General features: G+C 36.3%; 1 protein-coding gene across 5 annotated transcripts in view; it reads right to left on the reverse strand.

Moving 5' to 3' along the window:
* Positions 1–26,753, reverse strand: part of LOC149811687 (uncharacterized) — a 115,295-nt gene that overhangs the window by 42,406 nt on the left and 46,136 nt on the right. For all 5 annotated transcript variants that reach the window (XM_089993823.1, XM_089993820.1, XM_089993821.1 and 2 more), the window contains 4 exons: positions 20,266–20,365; positions 20,085–20,158; positions 19,845–19,916; positions 18,373–18,450 (listed from right to left, as the gene is read on the reverse strand). In XM_089993823.1, coding sequence (XP_089849949.1) covers positions 18,373–18,450; positions 19,845–19,916; positions 20,085–20,158; positions 20,266–20,365 — 324 coding nt within the window. The remainder of the gene's footprint in view (positions 1–18,372; positions 18,451–19,844; positions 19,917–20,084; positions 20,159–20,265; positions 20,366–26,753) is intronic.

The raw sequence follows: 26,753 nt of genomic DNA on the forward strand, positions 1-26,753 counted from the left end.
CAACAGTCCTCAACAAGAATATTTTTTTTTCAGCACAGCAGGGCATCAAGCCTGCAGTTTCCACGCCAGTAATGAACAACATCCCACAAACATGAATGATAATTTAAAAATTTTCAGCACAGCAAGGAATCACTCTTGTTGTTTCCATATTCTGAAATAAACTACCAACTGAAATGAAACAACCAACAAAGATCCAGTGAATCACGACCAACAATAATATGCAGACGCAGAAAATAAATCACGACAGCTGCTGCTCCCAGACAAATATAGCTCGACAACCAACAAGAATACCAATTCTTCAGGGCACGGTTAAAACAAATCAGTCATTTTTTTTAATCACAAGCAACAGCACAACAAGTGAGATTGTTGTTTCTCCCAAATAGCAGGAAATCACGAAAAAAAAAAGAGTATCACGAAAAATGGGATTGCTGCTGTGCCCAAAGAACAGGACATCACGGCAGGAGATCACGACAAATGAGATTGTTTGCGGCTTCCAAACAGCAGGAAAACTCGGCAGCAGAAAAGCACGACAGGAAATCCAGGAAATCACGGCAAGGCTTCTCCCAAACAACAGAAAATCACGGCAGGAACAAAACATTTGCTCCCTTAGATCTGATGACAGATCTGGGTCATCAAATCCCAGATCTGTTATCAGATCTTACACAGAATAAGAACAACTGACCTGATTTAAAGATATACATTTTTTTCGTTGGTGTAGATCATTCGAAGATTGATCACGATCGACGATCACGCTCCCATGATCGGCTGCTCTGATACCATGTTGAAGGATGGATGAGATGCACCGAACCCTAGGTAGTGAGAGAGAGAGAGAGAGACGGTTGCACAGGAAGCAAACTCTTTCATAATGATTAGGGCTAATCTCTATGTTAAATAGAGAGAGGCCAAAAAGAGAAATTACACATAAGTCCCTCAATAAAATAAAAATTCAAATAACCTCTAGTTTAGGAAAACTTAACCATAAAACCTCTTAATCTCAACATATATAAATATATATGTACAAAAGTGATACAATTTAACACCCTCCCTCAAACTTAGGGCGTAATGACGAAAAGTTTGCCAAGGAGAAAGTTGAATCTGGGAGCACAGAGAGCTTTGGTGAAGAAATCTGCCAACTGATATTCTGAAGTCACATAAGGAAGATCTATGACTTTTTGCAAGTATGCTTCTCTAACATAATGGCAGTCCATCTCAATATACTTTGTGCGCTCATGAAATGTGTGATTTTTGGCAATATAAATTGCACTCTTATTATCACAGCACAACTTTGTGGGTCCTTCAACTTAAATTCTCATGTCTTGTATTAATTGATGACTACAAACAATTTCCATGGTTGTTGAGGCCATGGCTCGATATTCTACTTTCATAGATGATAGAGACACCTTTTGTTGTTTCTTGCATCTCCATAAGACTAGGGATTCTCCTAAAAAGATACAAAAGCTTGTGGTGGAGTGACAGTTATTTGGGTTGTCTCCCCAATCAGAGTCAGTATAAACAATTAGATTCAATTCAGAAGATGAGGAAAGAAATACTCCCTTATTTATGGTTCCCTTTATGTATCTGACAACTCGAAGAACGACGCCCATATGGACAAATGTAGGGGCATGCTGAAATTAGCTTGCAGTGTGCACATCATGCGAGATATCTGGCCTTGTGATGCTAAGGTACATAAGTGATCCCACAAGTTGCCGGTAGGGAGTAGGATCTTCCAAGGGTATTCCATCATCGATCTTCATTTTTTATCCCACAATTTTAGGGGTCTCACAGGTTTTATTGTCAGTAATACCTGATCTGTAAGAATCTCACACACAAGTTTAGTTGGAGACAAAAAATAGCTTCTATGAGAGTAGGCTCCCTCGATGCCAAGAAAGTATGTCAGATATCCCAAGTCTGACATTTCAAACCTCGCTTTTAAAGTGACTTTAATATTTTTTATTCTCTTTATGTTACTACCTGTTATCAACATATTATCAACATATAGCAGTAAAATCACAATTCCTGCATCAGACTTTTTGACAAACAAAACAGTGTCAGTGTAGCATAAGGTAAAACCATCTTGAATCATTACTTCATTAAATCGATCATACCAAGCCTTAGGGGCATGTTTTAAACCAAAGAGTGCTTTTTATAAACGGACTTTTCCCTTTAAAACGTCCATGCCAGGAGGAGCGTCCACGTAAACTTCTTCATTAAGGTCTCCATTTAAGAAGGCATTTTTAACATCCATTTGGTAGATGTTCCATTTTTTAATAGATGCAATGGTGATCAAATATCTGACAATGACCATTCGTGCAACAGGAGCAAAGGTTTTTTCGTAATCGATGTCATATTCTTGACTATATCCTTTTGCAACAAGGCGGGCTTTATATCTTACAAGAGTGTCATCACTCTTTGTTTTGACTTTAAAACCCCATTTATATCCTATTGATTTCTTTCCTTTTGGAAGATATTGAAAGACCCAAGTTTTAGCTTTGTTGAGAGCTCTAAGTTTGTTATCCATTGCATCCCTCCACTCTATCATTTTCTTGGCTTCTTCAAAACTCCTAGGTTCTTGATATGAGTGAATGGCACTAAGACATGCCCTATGTTTTGGAGAAAAAGACTCATAGGATATAAATCTAGAAGGATTTTTCCTATATCTTTCGGTTCTTCGAGAGTGGTTGGAAGGTTCACTAGAGTCACTATACTTTTCTATTGCACTTCTAAATGTACTTTTATCTCTATGTGTATAGGTAATTGGTTCAACTATCATTTCTTCTTCATGTTGGATGGGTGATGGAATACTTTCACTTATATCTCCATCCTCATTCAATTCATCATCGCTAAAAAAATCTTCATTTCTAGATAATAATTCAAACAAAAAAGAGTAATCGACATTATCTTCATGAGTTTTGTGTTATTCAAAACCACTCATATTTTCTAAGAAAGTTATATTTCTTGAAACATATAGTTTGCCATTTTTAATATCATAACACCTATAACCTTTTTGTGTTTCTGAATATCTCAAAAACGCACAAGGAATAGCTTTGGAAGATAGTTTATCATTCTTGTCGGTGAGGACAAAACATTTGCAACAAAAAATCCTTAGTCTATTGTAATCGGGTTCTTTTTTATACATGGTTTCAAAGGGGAATATTTGATTCAAATTTTTGGATGGAAGTCGATTTATGAGGTAAACTGATGCAAGAGTCGCTTCGGCCCAAAATCTTTTTGAAATTTTTTGATAAATGAGTAAGATCCTTGTAGTTTCTATTATATGTCTATGTTTTCGTTCGGCTAATCCATTTTGTTGAGGTGTTTTGGGGCAAAACCTTTGATGAACAATCCCATTATTTTCAATATAACTTTTGAAATCATTTGAAATGTATTCTCCCCCGGAATCGGTTCTAAGAATTTGTAATTTACTATTGAATTGGTTTTGTATCATCATATGAAAAACCTTAAAGGTAGAAAACCTCATGTTTATGTTTGAGGAAGTATATCCAACTATATCTTGAGAAATCATCAATATAAATAACATAATACGAAAACCCTCCCTTAGACACTACAAGTGTTGATCCCCATACATCCGAATGCACAATTTCAAAAGGCTTAGTTGAAAACATAGTTCTTTGTCCAAAGGGTAAGCTTCTCATTTTATCAAGAATACAATCATTACAATTGAAGTTGTCTTTACATAATGTTTTAGCAAAATGTAAATAAGAAAGCTTGACAATATTTGGATGCCCAAGGCATTTATGCCAAAAAATTGTATCTTTAGGTTGGTCAACATTACAAAAAGGATATTGTGAAATTTGAAGAAATTTCATAAAGTATAGATCTCCCTTCCTAGAGCCTTCTCCAATCAACTTTTCGGATCGGCGATCCTGTATCCAACATTTATTTGATGAAAATTTGATATCACACCCATGATCTGATAGTTAAGAGACGGAAAGCAAATTTAAATTTAGTTTTAAGACAAATCTAACTTTAGGAATAAAAAAACCTTGTCTTTCAAAATCTTCAATTCTTTTTATTTTAAGAGAAGCCCCATCTGCGGTAGAGACAAAAGAGGATGACAAATTTTTTGAGTATTTAAAAAGTGCAAAAACATTTGGAGTCATATAAAAGGATGCACCCGAGTCTAAGAGCCAAAGAGTCTTACCGGGAGGAGAGAAGGTTGTCATGGCGGCTTCGGAAACGGATCCCTTGAGGAGAGGTTGAAGAGCTTCAATGATTTGATTTAGAGACAAAGTATCATTGTTGGAAGTTGATGGTCCTTCCTTCTTCGTTGGCCGAAAAGTTGTAGACATAGCCACCATCTTTTTTCACTTGGGACAAACCGGTTTAATGTGTCCTAGATATTTGCAATAGTGGCATATGATTTTACTATAATCTCTTCTTCCATATTGCCCACCATTTTCTCTTTCTCCTTGATTTTTGTTGAAATGAGGGGGTTTATATGTTTAGACATTATTTCTCGGTCTTGAAACAGCATAAGCACCCTCATCATTATCCTTAGAGGAAACGACCAAAACAGTTTGATTGGTTTTATTGATCCCCAATTTAGTTTTTTCTCCACTTAGTTTGGTAAGCACATCTTCCAACGAAGGAGAAGAAAATGAAGACAAAAGAGAGGATCTAGTTTGTTCGAACTCGGGTTTAAGCCCATTTAAAAAGTTGAAGAAGTGATCATCTTCTAATTGTTTGGCCCTTAATTCAATTGCCTCTCCACTCCATTTAGGTTCTTGGAGAGCAAGCTCATCTCATATAGTGGATAGTTCGGCGAAATATTCTCTAACGGACATTTCTCCTTGTTGAAGGGTTAATGTCTTCTTTTGAAGATAATATTTATGGGACAAATCTCTTGAAGTATACATTCTTTCAAGACACTCCCATACTTGAAAAGCCTTCTTGAACTTCAATATTTTGCACTTATTCCCATTTCAACGGAAGAGAAAAACCATGAAAGAATTTTGTAGTTTTTCATCTCCCATTCTTCATAACTTTTGTTGTATTCTTCAAAGGCTTTTTCTCTCTCTTCACCATCAAGAACCTTTATTTCACCCCTCTCAACAATGGTGATCTTAGGTTCGGGTTCGGGAACGGTTCCTTTGACATAACCCCAAAGACCTTTCCCTTTAATGTGGGCCTCCATATTACCGGCCCAAACATGGTAGTTGAAGCCATTCAATTTAAAACCAAGTGAAAAATGGGACTCTTTTTCACCCATTAAAGAGAGAATGAAGAGTATATATGTACCACAATAAGACTTTCAAATCTTACTTGTTGTAATATCCTTCTAAAATATTGAGGGAGAAGAAGTCACCACTTTAATCACCAAGAAGCCAAAGGCACGCTTTTTAAGGCACCCGCAAATACGAAGAACCACACGATCTTTTAATCTTCAACCTTGCTCTGATACCATGTGAAAATATCTCAAAAAGAGATAAAGTGTGCTATAATCACAACACCACCAAGAGGTATGAGAACAAAGACACAAGAACATTTAGAACAAATGTACACAAAGGTACAATAAGAATAGCCAAATGCAAAAATATATTGAATCTTTATTGAACAAATGGAGAGAACAAGCTCCAAACTTGAATACATTTAAGAGAGGGGTTTTCCCTTATTTATAGAAGAGGAGAAGCCTTGGAGGGGCTCCCACTAGACGTTGGAGCCCCTCCAACGATTAGAAATCTATCCGTTGGAGGGGTCCAACATCTAGTGTTAGACCCCCTCCAAGTTGACTTGGTCAACTTCAAGAAAAGAAAAAATGAAAAATAAAGAAAAGGAAATTACAAGCATATTCATAATTATGAATATGCGTAAAAGCTGAAAAAGACAAAAAGGCCCCTAGGGGTTATACAATAGAGAAGGAATATATATTTATATATATAATGAAAGATACATATGTATATATATATATATCATATATATATATATACATATGTATCTATCATTATATATATAAATATATATGTACAAAAGTGATACAATTTAACACCATTTACTTTGCAAGCTTGGAGAAGAGGTGTTAGCCAGAGGCTATGGTAAAAATAGGTAAAGGAATCTGGAATTTCCATCCAAACCATTTCTGGCCTTGACAGTGCCACTGGAACTAACCTGTAATGGGCTGAGTTCATTAGACCAGGTATTTGGGAGAACACCGATAATTCTCCAGTGTATTTCTGAAAACTGACTTAGAAGCAGTTGTGTTAACTTGAGTACTTAATTGTTATTACATCAAGTCCACTATCTATTGCCATCATTGGTGCAATCATGTTCTTGGCATGCAATCAATCAAAATTTAGTTTTAGTTATTGCAAGTCTCTGAAGATTACTTTTAGCAACAGAAGCTGTGTCACGTGGGTACGAGTATGGGTGCAGGCACGGAGGGTACGACACGGCAAGTTCAAAAAATGTGGGTACTATTAAGATAAATGTATCCTTGGTATATGTATGTGTATACATATACTTATGTGCAAATGAATATATATATTTATGTACATCTTCATACATATAGTATGTACATATATATATATATATATATATTTATATATATATATATATTTAGCTTAGTTAACCTAGGTTGACTATGTTCTAGTTGTTGGAGGCTAGTCCAACAGCTAGAAGGGATTATCTCCTCTCTCCTTTTTGGCCTATATATATGGGTGGGTGGGTTGGGTGGGTGACTTTGTAAGTGAGAGAGTAATGGGTAATTTTCTAGGTTTTGAGTGTTTGAGTGTTGTAGTAAGGCGCTTTCGTAATTTTTCATTTCTCTTGTATTATTTGAATTTCATACATAATGAAATTGTTTATTTTTAAGTCTTGTGTTCTATGGGTATTTTCATTGTGAATGTGTGTTTAATTACATTGTATTATTGGCTCATGGGATGCATTCCGGAGTGCATTGGGATCTGTACCATTTCGTGACATGGTATCAGAGCGAGTGATCGGGGTTTTGAGAAGATTCGTATTAATGGATGGTATGGATTTAAGAATTTTGTATTCCGATATGTATCTTTGGCTTTTCTATTTTCATATGTATGGTAAGTGTTAGGGTTATGATCAAATTAAATGTTTTTGAAATATGTGATATGTGTAGTGAAAAATTATATTTTGCAAAATATGTGGTTTCTTAAAATCTTATGTGTTTCATGTTTTTGCAAAATACTAAATTTCATATTTGAATGTCTCTTAACGTATGTGTGGGCTATCTTTTGGATTTCTTTTTTGTGATGTGATCAAGCATAAAGATTAAAAAGATGTATTGTGTGATCTATTTTTAATATAAACGTGTTTTCTATGTTCTCATTATAATGAAGAGGGGTGGAAGCACCAATAAAGCAAACCAGTTCTTAAGAGTGATCACAAGAGCCAAGAACACAAACACTAGAAGTGTATACAAAAAATACACTAAAGGAAAAATGACTTAAAGTCATAAGTTGGATATTATTGAAGAAAAAAAGAAGAGGGTAAAAAACCCAATGCCATTACAAGAGAAAGCCTCCTCTATTTATAGAGGAAGAAGCCAATAAGAAGGGACCACAAGGGGGCTCCCATCTAGTCGTTGGGAGCCCCAACGGTCATAAATATGACCGTTGGGGCCCCAACGACAAGAAGGGTGGGGCCCCTTGTGGTCTTACAAAAAGAAAAAGAAAAAAAGAAAAGAAAAAAGAAAAAGTAAAAAAGGAAGAGAAAAAGGAAAGGGAAGAGTTTACATGGGATTTACCAAAATACCCCTATTGGGTATTTGGAGAATAAGAAAACAAAAAAGAAATATGTATATATATACTTATATATATACGTATGTATATATATATAAGTATATGTATATATATATTTATATATACATAATTTAACATGCCCCCTCAAACTTTACGGGGAGAAGACCGAAAGTTTACTAAGAAGAAACATAAATCGTGGAGTTGGGAGCACTTTGGTGAAGAAGTCAGCCAGTTGATATTCTGAAGTAACATATGGCAATGTGATAGTTTCTCTGAGGTATTCGTCTCGAACATAATGGCAATCCATTTCGATATGCTTGGTCCGCTCGTGAAAAGTATGATTGCTTGCAATGTATATCGCACTTTTGTTATCACAGCAGAGCTTGGTGGGAGAGGAAATGAGGACGCCCATGTCACCAAGGAGACTTCTGAGTCATATGATTTTCATAGTTGTCATTGTCATGGCCTGATATTCAGCTTCAGTGGATGATAGTGAGACCTTCTGTTGCTTCTTGCATCTCCACGAAATGAGAGATTCACCTAAAAAACGCAAAGACCAGTAGTTGAGATACGATCATTGGGATTTCATCCCCAGTCAGCATCAGTAAAAGCAGTTAATTCAAAAGATGAGGAAGAGGATAAGAAGAGTCCCTTGGAGATGGTACTTTTGATGTATCACACAATTCTCATTACGACCGCCATATGAATTGTAGTAGGTGCATGCTGAAACTGGCTTGCAGCATGAACCACATGAGTTATATCTGGACGGGTGATGGATAAATAGGTGAGAGATCCAATTAATTGACGGTAGGGGGTTGGATCTTCAAGAAGAACACCATCCTCAAGTCTCAGTTTTGCATTGATGACTTCGGGAGTCTCAACTTTCTTTTCATCAGATATTCCTGACTTGGTACAGATGTCTGCAGCTAATTTCATTTGAGATAAGATGTATCCTCGCGAGGAGTAAGTCACTTCAATTCCTAAAACGTATCTCAAGAATCCAAGGTCAGACATATCAAAAGTTTCTTTTAACATAGACTTTACATTATTTACCCCCCTTTTGTCACTCCCAGTGATAATCATATCATCAACATACAACAGAAGAATAACAATGAAATCACCTGTCTTCTTAACAAAAAGAGCAGTGTCAGTATAACAAGAAGTAAATCCTAAATTGATTAATACATTACTAAACTTGTCATACCAAGCTTTAAGAGCTTGTTTAAGTCCATATAAGGCCTTTTTTAATTTTAAAATTTTACCATTTAAATTCATACCCGAAGGTGGTTCCATATAAACTTCTTCATTTAAATTTCCATTTAAAAAGGCATTTTTGACATCAAGTTGAAAAATTGACCATTTTTTAATATAGGCTATTGAAATAAGAGCTCGAACACTAGTCATTCGAGCAACTGGGGCAAAAGTTTCATCATAATCTACCTCATACTCTTGGGCATATCCTTTGGCCACTAACCTAGCCTTATATCTTTCTAATGAGCCATCACTCTTAGTTTTTACTTTAAAACCCCATCTACATCCAATGGGTTTCTTGCCATTGGGTGGATCAATGATCTCCCAAGTTTGTGCCCTTTTAAGTGCATTAAGTTTCAGTTCCATTGCTTCATTCCAATGAGCATATTGTTTAGCATCACTAATAATGAGATGGTTCATGAAATGAGTGAAGAGCTAGCAGACATGCTCGAAAATTTGGAGAAAAAGAATCATAAGATACAAATCTATTTGGTACTTTACAAATACGATTTGATCTTCGTTGAGAGGATTCTTCAATCGACTCATTTTGAGAAAAATTTTCAAGGGCACAAGGTGGATTACTTTCATTCCTTCCAGAGTAGACTTGTGTTTGTCTTGGTACATTTTCTTCTAAACTTTGGTCATCATTTGGAGGTTCAAAATGATCCTCTATGAAAGATTCACTAGATTCAACATGACCATCTATGACGTTTTCTTGCGGTAACAAGTCAAATAAAAAGGAATAATCAATATTTTCATTTGGTTTATGCGAAAAACCACTTTCTTCTTCTAAGAATGTGACATCTTTTGAGATATAAAGTTTGTTTTTTAATATGTTAAAACATCGATAACCTTTTTGTTTTTCACCATATCCTAAGAAAATATATTCAATTGCCCTAGAAGAAAGTTTATCATTTTTGTGAGTTAGAACAAAGCATTTACATCCGAAAATTCTTAGTCTTTTATAATCGGGAGACATATGGTAAAGTTTCTCAAATGGAGAAAGATTTTTCAAAGAAGATGAAGGGGTTCTATTGATAAGATATGTTGAGATTAGAACCGCTTCGGCCCAAAAGGATTTTGGAATATTTTTTGAAATTAACAAAGTTCTTGCGGTTTCTATTATGTGTTTATGCTTCCTTTCCGCAAGACCATTTTGTTGTGGAGTGTTTGGACAAGAACGTTGATGGCAAATTTCATTTTCTTTCAAATACATTTGAAATTCATTGGACATGTATTCGCCCCCCGAATCATATCTAAGAATTGATAGATTTCCTAAAAATTGATTTTTAACCATTGCATTAAATTTTTTAAAGAAGGAGAAAACTTCGGATTTGCGACTTAAGAAGTAAATCCATGTAAATCGAGTGAAGTCATCAATAAAGACCACATAGTACGAAAAACCTCCTTTGGATAAAATAGGAGAAGGTCCTCATACATCGGAATGAACAAGTTCAAAAGGTCGAGTGGTGAAATAATTTCTTTGAGGGAATGGAATAGCTTTAGATTTCCCAAAAATGCAATCTTTACAAGTATTGTTCAAAAAAGGAAAAAGAGACATCTTTACAAAATTTGGATGACCAAGTCTCTCATGCCAAATGCCAATACTTTTGTCCTTTATAAGATTGCAAAATGACTTTGGTGGAAAAGTCAAAAAGTCCATAAAATAAAGATCACCCCTTCTATGGCCTTGCCCAATCAGCTTCCCTGACTGGAGATCCTGCACGGTGCAATCTTTAGGTGAGAAAGAGACTTGGCATCCATGATCGGTGATTTGGGAAACGGAAAAAAGATTTAGATTAATTTTTGGAACGACTCTTACTTTAGGAACGAAAAAGTTTTGAGAAGTTTTAAAATCAAGTGTTCTAATGCTTTCAATTTTTAAAGATGTCCCATCGGCCGTTGAAACATAAGAAGATATGGGTTCGGAAAAAACATTAGAAAGAGAGTTTTTATGAGATGTCATATGAAAAGAAGCATCGGAGTCTAGTATCCACATACCTGGAGGTGATGAAGAATAGGCGATAGCGGCTCCGGATGTTGAAGATGAATAAGTCTTGAGAAGATGTTGGAGAACTTCGGAGATATGACTAAGAGTTTCTTTGATATCTCCCTCTTTGGCACTTTCTTCTTCCTTCTTTGGAGAATTTTCTCCAACCGCGGCCACTTTTCCCTTAAGCTTTGGGCAAACCGGTCTAATGTGTCCCTATTCATTACAATAGTGACAAATCACTCCCTTTCTAGATCCATTATTTTTGTTAAAGTGGGGAGGTCTATATGCTTTTACATTTGATCCGGGCCTAGCAACGGCCAAAACTTCATCACTCTTAATACTTAGGTCAAGTCGAGTTTCTTCTTGGCATACTTTGGCAAGGGCATCCTCAATGGGTAAGGCTTTACTTCTATGGAGAAGGGATGCCCTAACTTGTTCAAATTCCGGTCGAAGACCATGGAGAAATTGAAAAAAATGCTCCTTCTTTTCAATTTGTTCTCTTCTTAACTCAATATCTTTCAGAGCCACCCATTTGGGCTCAAGAAGAACAAGCTCATCCCAAAGAGGGGTTAAAGAGCTAAAGTAGTCACGGACACTCATATCCGCTTGTCTAGTGGAACAGATTTTTTCTTGACAAAAAAATTGTCTAGCAAGATCCTTTTGGGTATACATACCCTTAAGAAAGAACCATGCCTCATTGGCTCTTCTAAATTTAGCAATGTTGGCACAAGTTTTGAGGTCCACATTGTTCATAAACCATGCCAAAATTTTAGCATGGTTACTTTCCCAATCCTCAACTTTGGATTGATAGTCATTGATAGCTTTGATGCGTTCATCGCCATCTAAAGCTTTTTCAACCCTATTTTCAATTTTAGTGAGAACAAGAGAGGGTTCGGGAGTAGTTCCCATAACAAAACCCCAAAGTTTCTTACCTCTTAGATGATTTTCCATAGCGGATGCCCACATAAGGTAATTGGATCCATTGAGCTTAAAAGAAAGCTCAACTTTAGAATCACGTTCCATAGGTACCGAATAGTCTTTCTTCCTTCAAAAGCTTGAGAGGCACACGTCCCAAGAAAACAAAAAAAAAAAGAGAAGCCCGATCACCAACCTTGCTCTGATACCATGTAATGAAGAGGGGTGGAAGCACTAATAAAGCAAACCACTTCTTAAGAGTGATCACAAGAGCCAAGAACACAAGCACTAGAAGTGTATACAAAAAACGCACTAAAGGAAAAATGACTTAAAGTCATAAGTTGGATATTATTGAAGAAAGAAAGAAGAGGGTAAAAAACCCAATGCCATTACAAGAGAAAGCCTCCTCTATTTATAGAGGAGGAAGCCAATAAGAAGGGACCACAAGGGGGCTCCCATCTAGTCGTTGGGAGCCCCAACGGTCATAAATATGACCGTTGGGGCCCAACGACAAGAAGGGTGGGGCCCCTTGTGGTCTTACAAAAAGCAAAAGAAAAAAAGAAAAGAAAAAAGAAAAAGTAAAAAAGGAAGAGAAAAAGGAAAGGGAAGAGTTTACATGGGGATTTACCAAAATACCCCTATTGGGTATTTGGAGAATAAGAAAACAAAAAAAAAATATGTATATATATACATATATGTATATATATACTTATATATATATACGTATGTATATATATATATATAAGTATATGTATATATATATATTTATATATACATAATTTAACACTCATAAGGTCTTTCTATTATCATGAGAATGTGTTATTTCATATATGTTTGAGTGATATTGTTTTATTAAGTAAGACTATTTTCAAATGACTTGTGTTGGATTAAGGCATTTTTAGGTATATACCTCAAATAGTCTTTATTGAATAGCATAAGCATGACTTGTTATCATATACTCAAATCTTTTTTTCTGCTTATCTTAGTGGTTTCTTTCTTGTGTATTGCATCTTGGAGATTGTATATTCATTGCATTACGAGAAAAATATCTTGTTTAATGTGATCATATGTGGGTTCATAGTTATGTATGTTTTAAAATTTCTATGGCTCTTTGAGAACATTTTATCAATAATGTCAACATTTTTATGCTTATGTATAGCTCTTAGTTGGCTCTTTGTATCTCGCCCACTAGTGGTTTTGCATTTGTGTAATTATGCACTTAGCTCTTTTGGAATCTCTCTATGCTGCCTTCAATTGCCTCATAGTAGATTTAGATCTAAAGATTATATATGTTATTCTTGTCTATTTAGTGAGATTTATTGGATGTGCATTAGTGCACCTGTTTCTTGAGTAATGGACTTATGATCTTTTTAAAGATTCTCAAGCATCGTAATTTGCATGCTTATTTACTTATTCAAATTTATAAAAATTGTCATAAGACATCCTATGTTGCATTGCATGTGATTGCATCGATTGACATATTGATTATGCATCTAATTGTACTAATTCTTATGATAAGGTTTTCATCTAACTATATTGGATTTGATTTGAAACTTGTTTTTTCAAATCAGTTATTTGATATAAACTCACCTATTTGGAAATTGTTTTCCGTGAGTATTTATTGCTTTCTTATGGCATTGTTTTTGTCCATCACAAAATTTTATATATGATGCATCATCTCTCTTGGCCTTGATGTTGGGTCAGGGTTAGTCGTTGAGGTGAGTTATGTATGCACCTCATGTCATCCTATTAATCTAGATTCCCAAGGGTTACGAGTGACATGTCATTTGTCTTGGGTCTAATTGATGGTTGATTGGCCTCTGAACTCATTATTGTTGGTATTTTGAGTTAGCCGTTGAGGTGATTATGTGTGCACCTCAAATCATCTAATCAATCTGCAATTATCAAAGTTTATGAGTGTTGTGATGACATCAGTCTTAGATCTGATTGATAGTTGATTGGCCTCTGGATCCATATATGTTTTCGTTGATTCAGAGATGTTTGTTGAGATGAGTTGTGTGCACTTCGTTTTATGTCAATTTAGATTATCAACTTATGATTTGACTATAACTGACAGTTGTTTGATCTCTGGATCTGAGTGTGTTATATCACTGATTTGTTGTATGGTCATTGTTATTATGGATGCTTGTAATTGTTTATCTGTGATGGCCATCTATTTTTGAAACCATGGTGTTTCGAAATATAGTTAAAATTGATATTATTATTGATAACATTAGTGTGTTTTCATTATAAGATTTCTTACCTTGAGTGTTTTCTACTTCTTATGCCTCTTATCTAAGTGTCATTATATATAGACAAGAGATGGTTATTCTTACATTTTGTGTATTTGTTTAGCCCATAAGTGACATTGTGATTATATTATTGTTCTAGTAGCTGATACACTCATGTTAAGTGTCATTATATGTAGACAAAAGATGGTTATCCACACTTTTGTATGTTTGTTTAGCTCAGTGGCATTGTGATTATACTCTTATTCTAGTAGCCGATACACTCATGTTGAGTGCCATTATATGCAGACAAGAGAAGTTTATTCACACTCTTGTGTGTTTGTTTAGCCCATAAGTGGCATTGTGATTATACTCTTATCCTAGTAGTTGATACACTCATTTTGAGTGTCATTATATATAGTCAAGATATATTTATTAAACTTTTGTGTGTGTTTTTAGCCCATAAATGGCATTGAGATTATGCTCTTGTTCTAGTCGTTGATACACTTGATTTTTGAGGATTGGAGGTCGAGTAAGGTGATTGCTTGTGGTGGCCAAACTAGTATTTTAATTTATAAAATTCATTCATTATGATGTATGAGATTTTTTAATTTCTTCATAATTTTTTCACACTTATTTACTCTTTTATGAGAAATGGTTGTTGAAATATTTTTATGTATTTTGCATTATGCTTTAGTTGCATGAGTTATTCCATAATTGATTGTCTTGCATAATTTGCATAATTTTATGCTTTTTCAAGCATATATTCAATAAAGAATATATTTTTTACTTTTTGTGTTGCCCTTCGTTGGCTTTTTGTATTGTCTCATAGTGGTGTACTTGTATTTTGCCTTCATGCTTTTGTATTGTCCACGCTTGGACTTGTATGTGCTTTTGCACTTTGTTTGAATTCTACATACTTCATTACATGCTTTTCTAAGCATTTCATTAGTAAAATCTCTTATGTGTATGCCCATAGTGGCTATTATGTGCATCTGATTGCTCTTGAAATTGTCCTCAACTTGTATTATTTTTTAGTAAAACTGGTGTTTGTGCACTTCTATTGTACTTGAGTGGATCCTTATTAGAATCCTTGTTTGAATTTCCAACTGATTCTAAGGATGTGCTCTTGAAAGATTGTTTATTATTATCTCTTAAAATTGGTCCATGAGTGACTTTGTTGCATGTCTGATACTACTTCCAAAAACTGTAATTGATCTTCGTTAAATAATGAAAATCATTTCTTGTACCTTCTGTTGTGTAAAAATGTGTTGAGATTTGAATTCTTTTGTGAATTATTTCTTCATAGTATTAATAATTATTTGAAAAAAACATATTTCATGTCCATTGTGTATTAATATGATAAATATATGTGTACCAAAATAATGCATGCTTTTCAGGAATGTTTAGAGTCATTAAAGACTTATAAATCTATCTTTGAAAAATTTGTGTGTTCTTTTGAGAATTAAGAACTTTTTAAAGTCGTGTCTTAATGACTATCATGTTTTACTTTAAATGATTTTGAAAAAGTTAAATTGACTTACATATTGTATGTTTGTGTGCTCGGCCATCCTCTCTCCATAAGTTACATACGTATAATTATTTTTTGCTAGACTGCTCTTGTTATATCTTCTTGCAGATTCTTTAAGCATTGTTGCTATTGAAGATCCTTTTTGGGATTATGGAGTGTTTGATTGAACACCCTTTAAAGAAGCACTAAGCGGAAGAACCTGATGAAGTCCATGGGAGACATGTTATGTAATGGGTTTCTTCGTTTAATTTCAAACTTCCAATGAGTCACTGTATGTTTAAGAGAGGGTGTTAAGATAAATGTATCCTTGGTACATGTATGTGTATACATATGCGTATGTGTACATGAATATATATATATATATAGTGATTGGTAGCTGCTCACACGTTAGGTGCGAAATGAACGTAATAAATGGGTTTTTCAGCCTTTTCATTTTATTTTTAAATTCTGACCGCACATATGTGATCTATGTACTTGATTTTATAGGGATCAGCTCTTGAAGCGTTCAATTCCGACACATGGGTAGGTTTTTATAAGGTTCAAAAAATCAATAGTCCAAAATCTTTATAATTTTTTTAGGCTCCAAATAACTTTTTTATTGAAAACAGATCCAGGTGTGGATTTCTCGTAAATCGACCATGCCCGACACATTTATGGGGTCGAAACTGCGAAAAAAACACCGAAAGGGCAGAAAAACCCAATTAGCATGTATCATTTGGCACCTAACATATGAGCATATATATATATAATATATAATATATATATATAGCCGAGAGAAAGAGAGAGCGCTTAGGTGCTTGAACATTAGGTACTTGACACGTACTTGAACATGCTGGCCGTCCATCGCACGCTTGATGGACGGCCAACGTCAAAAATGAGTTTTTTCACCAAGTGAGCAATAGCGGCGACAAAAGTCGCAACTAAAGATCAAATAGCAGCGACAAAAATCACCACTAAAGATCAAGTAGCGATGATTTTTATCGCCGCTATTGCTCGTTTGGGCGGAAAAACTCATTCTTGACATTAATTTTTTTTTATGATGGTCGTCCATCAAGTGCGCGATATAAAATCTTTTTCACAAGGCGTAAAATAAAATCTTTTTAACCAAGTTTGACTAGGACCGAGACCAGAGTCCAGACCCCAGCCTGATTCAGATCTGGATCAGAAACAGGTCTGGGTTTGACCCAAGAATGTTTATATATATATATGTCAATCTTGACTTTGACCCAAGTTTGACTCGGACCTAGATCAGACCCAGGTCTGATTCCCATATAGGTTAGACTCAGGTTTGAATCAGATCAGACCCAGGCCTGATTCAAACCTGGGTCAGATCCAAGCCTAATTCAAATATGATCTGGGTCTGATCCAAGAATGATTCTTATATAACACTTTCAGGCCTGGGTCTGATATGATCCTAATTCAAATCAGGATTGGGTCTGATCCAAGAATTATTCAGTTATAACAGTGTATGCTAGATGTTGGGAAGAGGAAAATAAAATAAAAGAGAGAGAGAGTCGTCATGGTGGATAAGAGGAAGAGGAAAGGGGAACAGTAGAAAAGAAAGAACAGAAGTAGGTGGTGATGAGAGAGAGAGAGAGAGTTACAGAGAGCAGCACGGCGCAAAGGCATCAAAAAAGCGAGGAGGACAGCATCGAAGGCTCACCGAGGAGTAGTGCAGCGCAGAGGAGCAACGCATCAGGTCGCCCCTTTGGTTTTGTTCAAACAAGCGAAGGAGCATTGCTCTCTCTCTCTCTATCTCTATGTGAAGAAGAAGAACGAGGTGGGGGCCCATACTCTCTCTCTCTCTCTCTCTCTCTCTCTCTCTCTCTCTCTCTTTGCTTTTTCACCATCTCCTCCCCTCGTTCTTCTTATTCACCCGCTGGTTTAGGGTGGAGACAGGAAAAATAGCAAAAGAGAGAGAGAGAGAGAGAGAGAGTTGGGGTTGGGTTTCAGTTGGACCTGACCCAGCACGTACCCGTGCAGCACCTGGTATCGGTACCCGTGTCGGGCCGTGTTGACACAGGGACGTGGGGCCTTTTGCCGTGTCTATGTGACATAGGACACAAGTCTTATGCCATAAATAATATCAACATCAAATGCAGAAGCAGGTCCACATTAAGTAGTTCAACTTAGAAAAATGCACAGCATACTAAAAAAACCCATTAACCAATGATAGCAGCAAAATAGCTTAACCAATAAGATAATGCATAATGCAGGCTACATTTACATGATCCCAAGGACAACCCAGAAGAGACTAAACTTAGCCTCTGAACTGCAATATACTCATCAATCATCGCCCAGAAAGACTATTATAACTCCCTTAAAGGTCATACTAATTAAATGTGTGTTAAAATATGCCATTAATTGCAGTGGTTACACATTGACATACCTGATCCAGTACAAACAGTGAAGTTTCATAATCAAGTTTACAGTCATTCTGTTTCTCAAAGAAAATCTTGTGTGATCAATTTATCTTTTGTATCAGGACAGATGCCATAACCAAGTTGCAAGAAATTTTTATGTTAGAATGTTATCAGGCATTGTTCCTCAGGATGGAAAGGATCAACAACCTGACAGCAATTCAGGTGAATAATATCACTTGATTAAGAAAAAAAGAAAGATCGGCAAAATTTTTACTTTGTTATGGTTATTAAAAACCAAAAACATGGCTTATAAGCTATTCCATCTTGATTCAATGTATAAAAATGATTTGGGACTACTTACTCGTCGTTGTGGGAACAATTTGCAGACCTGCTTTATGACCACAGATTGTTTGTGAAGAAGTTCAGATGTAATTGCCATCTGCAATTAATACAAATCCATGAATCTCACTTGCATCTATTCAGGAGAAATAAACTGATAACCTCGTGCTTCTTGTACATTCAAGTCTGAACTTTTCATTATAGGAAAATCAAGTGGGAGAAATGGAAAGGTTAAATTCTTGGAACAAGGACATGAGTACATGTAGAAGCATATCATCTACGAATTAAAATAAAAAATTGATTCAGTGAAAAATCATAACTAGAGCCACATCTAGCTTCTCTACTTATCCTAGTGTGTGGGTGTGTGCGTGCATGAGAGAGAGATGATGATGATGATGAAACCATCCCTTGCATTAATGGATCACACGTATTAATATTCATTGTGATTATATAGAGCACATTGGATTTAAGATATACCCCAGAAAGTACAGTTGATCACGGCATGCACATAGGAAAGAGAACAGCAATTGCTATTCCATTAAGTTCACTTCAAAATGCCCCACAACAACTGTATGAAATAAAATAGGGTAACTTTCACCTAGACACCCAAATGATGGAATATGCAGTAGTGAAGTTGTAAGAATCGCGTTGTTCAATGTTGATGAATTGAAGCTCAACCTCTTGATCTTTGATCTTATCCCTGACAAACTACTTACAATAACATCAACTACAATGATAGTGATAGGTATGACAATACTTAAAGCTCATTTGAGAGCGCTACAAGTTTTGTACGAAGATCTTATTGTGTCCAATAAAGAGACAAAAACCATCATAAATAACTCCTAATCAGTTTCAATGAAGTGCAGTCTAAATTTTTATTTTTGTTACAGAACTATCTTTAAAATGTTTCTTGAACAAACATGCAACATGAATAAGGATGACAATTGCATCTGACCCATCTGCCCTATAATATTACACCGAAATTCTCTTAGGTGTGTTCCAGCGATTTTAGAGATTTCTAGAATTGATCATGCAGCGAGAATAAAAAGAGCTTTGGAAGGAAGAGGGGGACTTCAGAGTTGTGAAATGCAATGATTTGTGGACTATTTATTTAGACTTCCCAGCTCCCAGAATTATTTACAAATGGACCCATAGATCAATTAACCACACTGTACAACAGCTGGCAAAGACTTGGATCTGAGTGTATCTGAAAGGAAACCACCCAACTGGTTTCCTTCAAGTTATGATATTTGATTGTATTGCATAGTATTTTTTTTCTTTCATGCTTGTACTGGTGGGTCCCAAAAACAAATTCCCTTTTCTGCCAATTTCAACAATGTGAACAGTTTTGTACACCATGAAAATGTCACCTTGACCTTAGATTTTATCAACTTATGTTTACTCAAACAGTAAACAGACAATTGGTTAACCGTGAAAATGTCATCAGTATGCATTATAACTGTAGCAAGGTGTTTACTATTATCAAAAACTTACATGCCCCAAGCTCTGAGTGCAAATGAGATTAGGATAGAACTTTCCCAGCAGTTCCACACCATTTCTCTCCAACTGCAGTAAAGCAATTTCTAATTAAATTCTTTGCCTAAAGTTGATTTTATAATTAATTTCATAAAAGATATATTTACACAAGAAGCAACTTAATCCATCACAAGCTAGAGAAGGAAACACAAAAACCACAAAACAATAAACAACTAGAGATAAGAAAATATTAACAACCATAAGAAAAGCAGAATTCAGCAACTCAACATGAACCCTCGATTCCTGGGACATCTTCTCAACCATTGCCGTACCTGCAGATAAACATTCATAGCAAAAAGGTGAAAATTATAGAAAGTATGGGAGAAGTTTCAAGTGTTGCCATATTGCATGACACAGCACAACAACAAGTGGGCAACACCTTTAGCAAGCTGCATCTCCATAAAATGAAGCCGCTCCTTCAAATGTGCAAGTTTCTCATTTTGAAGTATTCGCCAGTTATGCTGATCATCCGCCTTGCGCTGTTGTCACGGTAAAAGAAACATAAATGAAAAACTGTATCCAATAATGAAAGGGTATTTCTGCATAGCCTAATGCAATAAGATGCATATGGTACATGTGAAACAGAAAAGCAGTTATGCTAATATATCCCTTGTACTGGTAACAATAGAAAATAATAGCTCCTAAGTTTGACTAAAACACAAGCACAGCTCATTGATGATGTCTTGCAGGTGAGACACAAAGCTAGTATCAAAGAAACAAGTAAACAAGGAGATTAACATAAAGCAGTAAACAATACAGTAAGAAGCAATCAGAATAAAGAAAAAAAGTAGAATAGAATAATAGATACAGGTCCTAGCACCTAAGTTCCATTTTCAGTTTCAACTAAGGTTTGTGGACCAGAACCTAGTAACTACCCTAAGAATATTTTGAGGGTGAACTTACCCAAAAGCATCAACTTGAGACTGTTCCGAACAACTAAGAAATTAATTCTCTTTAGTTTGAAGAAAATTCCAGAAGTATGAGCATATCTTACAAATTATAATACTTCGATATTACCTAAGCCAAAAAAAAGTCCATAAAACCAAGTGTTGGCATAATCAATGGTGACCAAATTTTACCTGCCACAGAAACAAATTTGAATATTGACAATTGGATAAGACAATAACCTAGTAAGGTCTTTTGCTCCATAACTAATAATGCTCATCCATGCTGAGTGCTGCTCCAACTGAAAGAGGCACACCAATCAACCTGTTTTCAAAGGTTATGGATGACATCCGGAGCTTTAAACTGTTCCCTTGAACATTTGTTTCAATCATATATGACACCATAGGGGCATTAGAGCATGAAGGTGCCTCTTGCAAGGATAGTTGCAGATGTGCGACTAGTAATATCTTATCCAGAGTCTCCTATGGATCACTCATTCAGTAAAGTCTGCAAACTTTCTGTGTTTATTGGTGTGAGTTTTATGAAATAGATTTTTAAAACAATATTTTCAATAAAAACAATGTGAAAGCCAAACACCAAATACTAAAAACCGGCTCACACGAGTAGTGGAGTCCGGTTGATCTCAGGGAACGGGAGACAACTTTGTACGCAACAGGAAACTATCTATTCTTTATTGCCTTGAAAAATAAAAGAATTAATTAATTAATTAACTAAGAGTACGGCCCTCTGCGAAGGGCTTAAACAAATAATTAAACGGTCTTATTACAAACCCAAAATGAATAAATGAATAAATCCTAAGCTAAAAATAAAAGAAAAAGGGTCTTCAATGCTTGAGCTTCTAGTCCCTTTGATGTGTTTGATTTATGTTCTTCTTTACTTATTGAGGGCTCCCTGAGGAGCTCAAAGGGCCTTTTGAGGGAACCTCAGAGGGCTCATTTGAGGGCTCACCGCACGTCTAACTGCTTCCTTACAAAACAAAATCATAAAACATGAACAAAACACAAAAAAACTAGACAGAAATTCAATGTTAATTCAAAGAAAAATCACAAAAACAAGAATCTAACTACTAAGAACAAACTAACTACATGTAACAAATATGAACTAATCTATAACAAACTAAGCACTAAATGACAAAATAGCAAAACAAACTAATCAAGTATGAACTAAACTGTAACAAACTAAGCACTAAATGACAAAATAGCAAAACAAACTAATCAAGAAAGAAACTAATTTATGCAACAAATTATGAGATTCTATAACTATGCAACTAAATAACTAACTTAAAACAAATGAAACAACTACTTACAAAAATGTTAATTAAATTAACTACTACTTACTTGAATTAAATAAAACCAATTAGTAGAACATAAAAAAAAACGTGAATCTAACTGACACTTGATGAAATCTAACTTGTAATAAACTAATGATAATCTAACTAAGAAATTAAGAAAATAAATAACCAAAAATCAAGAAAGTAAAACTAAACTACTAACATGCTAAATAACTAACAAACAAATAGGGCTGCTATATGGGATGACTAACAAGCTAATTAACAAGTCTGGAGCTAAACATAAAAAAAAACTAGCCTACTTAAACAATCAATACTCAATTAGCCGAATTCAAGATAAGACTAATAATAAATTAAAACAAGAAATAGCTAGTATGTATTGACTAGGCAATATAAAACTAATCTAGCTGGAGCTAACCTGAATAATATGAATTAACTAAACTAACTAATTGACAACAATTGATGTAAGGCAATAACAATAAACCAAAAGTTAAATCAAGATACCCCAATTCAACGACAATTAGTAATAAAAAAAGACAAAATGATAATTAATGAATACCGATCACATATCTACTGAACATTGCAATTAAAGATTCTGACCTTAACTTGACATTAACTGCTGATAAAGAAAAATAACACTAACTACTCGGTTGAGTAAAAAAGAATTTATTTAACTACTTTTGCTTTCACCGATTAACCTATTTTATTCTAATACGTGAAAAGAAACTAATTTAATAGCTAACAAACGTCAAGAACACTACCCAAGCATTAAGTAAACTACTATCCTACTGAAAATAATGTGATTAATGAAAAGGATCTAACTACTCATACCGACTCGATTAAAACACAAAAAAAAAATTAGGCCCGAAGACCAAGAAAATCAGCTAAAACTAACTTAAGCTATTTTATTTTATTTTTATTTTTATTTTTATTTTCAGATGATAAAATAAAACTAACCTAAACTATATGCAATGATTATGCAATGAATAACTAAACTATATGCAATGATGAAACATGATGAATGTATGCCTTGAAAGAAATAACACTAATCTAACTACGAAACTACGGACAGACGGGAACGTACCTTGCGATCCGTTTTCGACGGAGGGGTTGAGAAAAAGAAAGTGGTCTTACCTTCGAGCTGTACGTGCCTCCGTCGAGAGGGGGTGAGAAGAACCGGTGCCAGAGAAACGTTAGAAGCAAGATGAAACCGGGGGAGAAAGGAAGAGATCGAAGGAGAACCGATTGAGAACGAGAAGGAGAAGTAAGAGAAGAGAAGAGGCTTGCGTTTTCTCGAGAGGCAAAAATATGGGCTGCAACTAAAAAAATAATATTTATACTAAAAATTCTAGGTTACACGATTTCTATGGAAGTCCGAATAATTTTCAACGATTCCAAAAAGGGTCTTCCTCTGAAAACGTGTTTTCCAAAAAGAGACTACTTCTAAACTGATTAAAATTAATTAATTAACTCCTAATCTAATTAGACTACAACTTAAATAGTACTAAACTAATCTAAACACTGAAAAACACAGAAAAGAGCTTTAAATATGTGATTTTGCCTTTATTTTCAAATTTAAAGCAGTTTCTCAAAAACACTGATAAGAATGAGTTTTTAATGCAAATTTTCACTGAATCATGCATAAAAATATATGTATAAAATACAAAATATATGCATGATCATTTATTTTTAGTATTTTATAAAAATTCATCGACCATGAATAAATCGATAAACTTTTGGATGTTAAAAAAATATAGAGCTTAATCAAACTCATTATGGATCGGGATCTTGATAGAAGATCCCCGCGAATAGACATCCATGAAACCCAATTCTGATAGTACTTTTGACACTTGTGAGATTCACTGAATCTCTTAGTTTATTATGTTTGGATCTAGTATGGGTTCGAGCTTATACAGCGTATAACAAGGAACTCGGATCCATTTAGTGGACTAGATTCGGGTACAGAGTATTTCAGAAAAAACGGAACTCTGGGGAGATCTGGAGCACTCAAAACCAAAAAGACATTAGTCTGGATCCATGAGATGGATCCAACCTCAAACCAACTTGGATCCAAAAGAGATCCATATTGATTTGGAGTCTAGAATTAGATCAAAAAATAGGGATTCATGCTCAAAACATGCGAAGACCTAATTATATATATATATATATATATATTAGAGTAAAGGATTGAGTTGGGTCCAACTGGACCCAACCCAATCCAAAACCTGACCCATACCCAAACCTTTTGGGTTGGATCCAATCGGATCCGACCCAGATCCAATCAGGGATGTCGACACCGCCTGTCCACATCCCCAGACCAACTCCCCTATTTAAACACCCTATGGGGGGTTTCTTTTTTATTTGAACACTCTCTCTCTCTCTCTCTCTCTCTCTCTCTCTTATTTCACTCTCCCTCTCTCTGATCATTCTCTCTCTGACTCTCTCTTCCTCTTTCGTGCGCCACCGAGCACTGGCACCATGATCCCAGTAGGTGAGCTCCACCACCCTCACCTTTTTCCTTTGTTTCTTCACCTACTTCCCCCATTTCTTCTCCATCCTTGCTAAATTGCCGGCAAACAAGAGCCATCAATGGCAATGGCTCTAGCTCACCAGATGAGAGGGTGCCCTGTGTTTTTCCACGCAGAATCAGCAGCAGTTGGAGGCTGCTGTTGTTGCTGCTGTTCCTGGTGGGGCGGCTAGGAGTGGCTGACGCCACTCCCTCTCCCCTGCAGTCACCCCCTTTCTCCCCCTACTTTCACCATCGAAAAACCAAAGCCACCATCCTAGGTGGCTCTGGCCCGTCGAACGAGAGGGCGCTTGGCACCCTCTCTCGTTGGCTTTTGCAGGGCGGAGGCTGAGCACCCCACTCACCTCCGCCTCTCTTCCTCTGTTCCGCCACCTTCGGTGCCGCTCCACCCCTTTCCCTTTCTTTTTTTGGAGACAGCAGCAGCATCCTGCTGCTGCTTCCCCCTGGGCCATCCTACCGAGCCCAGCTCAATTCCCTCTCTAGGAGGACCGAGCCTAGGCTCAGTCCTACCTCTAATGAGGACCAGGCGCGGCGCGGCTCGGCCTGACTGTCGAGCCCTCTCCCTCGTCCCCTTGTTGCGCTCGAGCAGCAACAACTTCTACTAATGTTGTTGTCTCGAGTTGGGTCGAACCGAGCTGAACTCAGCTAAGGCTGAGCTCAGCCCGATTCGGTCTACCACCATCGGGCCAGCTCGAGTGCGTCGAGTCTAACTCAATTTCACAGAGCCAACTTGGTCAGACCCTGCCAACCCTCCCTTGGCCTGCCTTGTCTAGTGCAGACGAGCTGAGCATGGCTACCATCGAGCCCAGCTCGGTTCTCCTTGGTCCGAGCCCAGCTCGATTCTCCTTGGTCCGAGCCCAGCTCGGTTCTCCTTGGTCCGAGCCCAGCTCGGTCAGAGGCAGTTGCCTCTTGCTTGACCCAGCCAAGCTGCGTTCAGCCAAGGCCATCAAGCTCGGCTCGGTCTTAGACCCTGGGTCCCTTGTCTCCCTTTGAACCGAGCCAGCTCGACTTCTTGTACCGAGCCCCCCTTCCCTTTCTTTCTAGATCTTGCTCGGTTAGACCGAGCCGGCTCAAACTTGGGATTTCTGACTCGTAAATCGAGCAAACTCGATCCTTTCCAAAGCAGGCCCGGCTCTGTCCAATCGGCTTGAACTGAGTTCGAGTTCAACCCCTGCAACACAATCGTCGCATCATCTGCTAATATAAGATTTTAACACCATTCTTTGTGCAGCATAATAAAATCCTTTTAGCACTCCATATCAGCGCAATGAACGAGACACACTTACCGAGGCACGAGCTTTTAAGAACCTATGCTCAGAACCATCAGATATTTGAACCATCTCCAAGGTAGGAGAAAGTTGTATACGATGACGACCGCGAAACATTTCTGATATATATATTTACATCAAATATATATATATATACACTTTTAACTCAAGGACATAGTTTTGCATATTCTTGTCCCATTTAAATTACGTTATTTACTTTGTCACTGCGTTGCTACGTGCACAGTCTCCTGTTTAGGCAATTTACTTAGCCTGACGTGTGGTTTCATACACCAGGCCCTGTTTTACGCAATTTACTTAACCTGATGCGTAGTTTCACACACCAGGCCCCGCTCTATGCTATTTACTTTCTCGTCGAGCTGTTATATGCTAAGGCTTCTGCTTTAATATATATGGATCCTAAATACATATATAATTAATCAAAGTACACAGTTTTGCGTACGCTAGCTCTATTTCAATTATGCGCACATTTATTTAGAGTACGCAGTTTTGCATACTCCTACCTACTTTAAATTACGCTAGTATTTATTTAAAGACGCAGATTTGTGCATCCTCGCTTTAACTCAATTCCAAAAGAGTCTTCATATGAGTTTTCAAGTTCGCATACCCCGATGTCTCGTAAAATAAAACAAGTGTTTTACATTCGCATGTTTGTGATATTCAACGTACACATGCGCCGCTTATCCTATGAACAAAATAAGGCTCTCATGCTCGTATGCATCAAGGTTGTTGCGTCGGTTCTGATTGAACAATTCTTAAGCGTTGGAGTGTTCTTCAAAATGCCTTTCTAACCTGGTTCGAACTTTAACATAAGTTGAGATTAACACGACTCGGACATTCACAACTAAGTCTTCTCTTCG

This window comes from Nuphar pumila, chromosome 17 (genome assembly GCF_984573655.1).
Source record: "Nuphar pumila chromosome 17, dmNupPumi1.hap1.1, whole genome shotgun sequence".
NCBI lineage: Eukaryota > Viridiplantae > Streptophyta > Magnoliopsida > Nymphaeales > Nymphaeaceae > Nuphar > Nuphar pumila.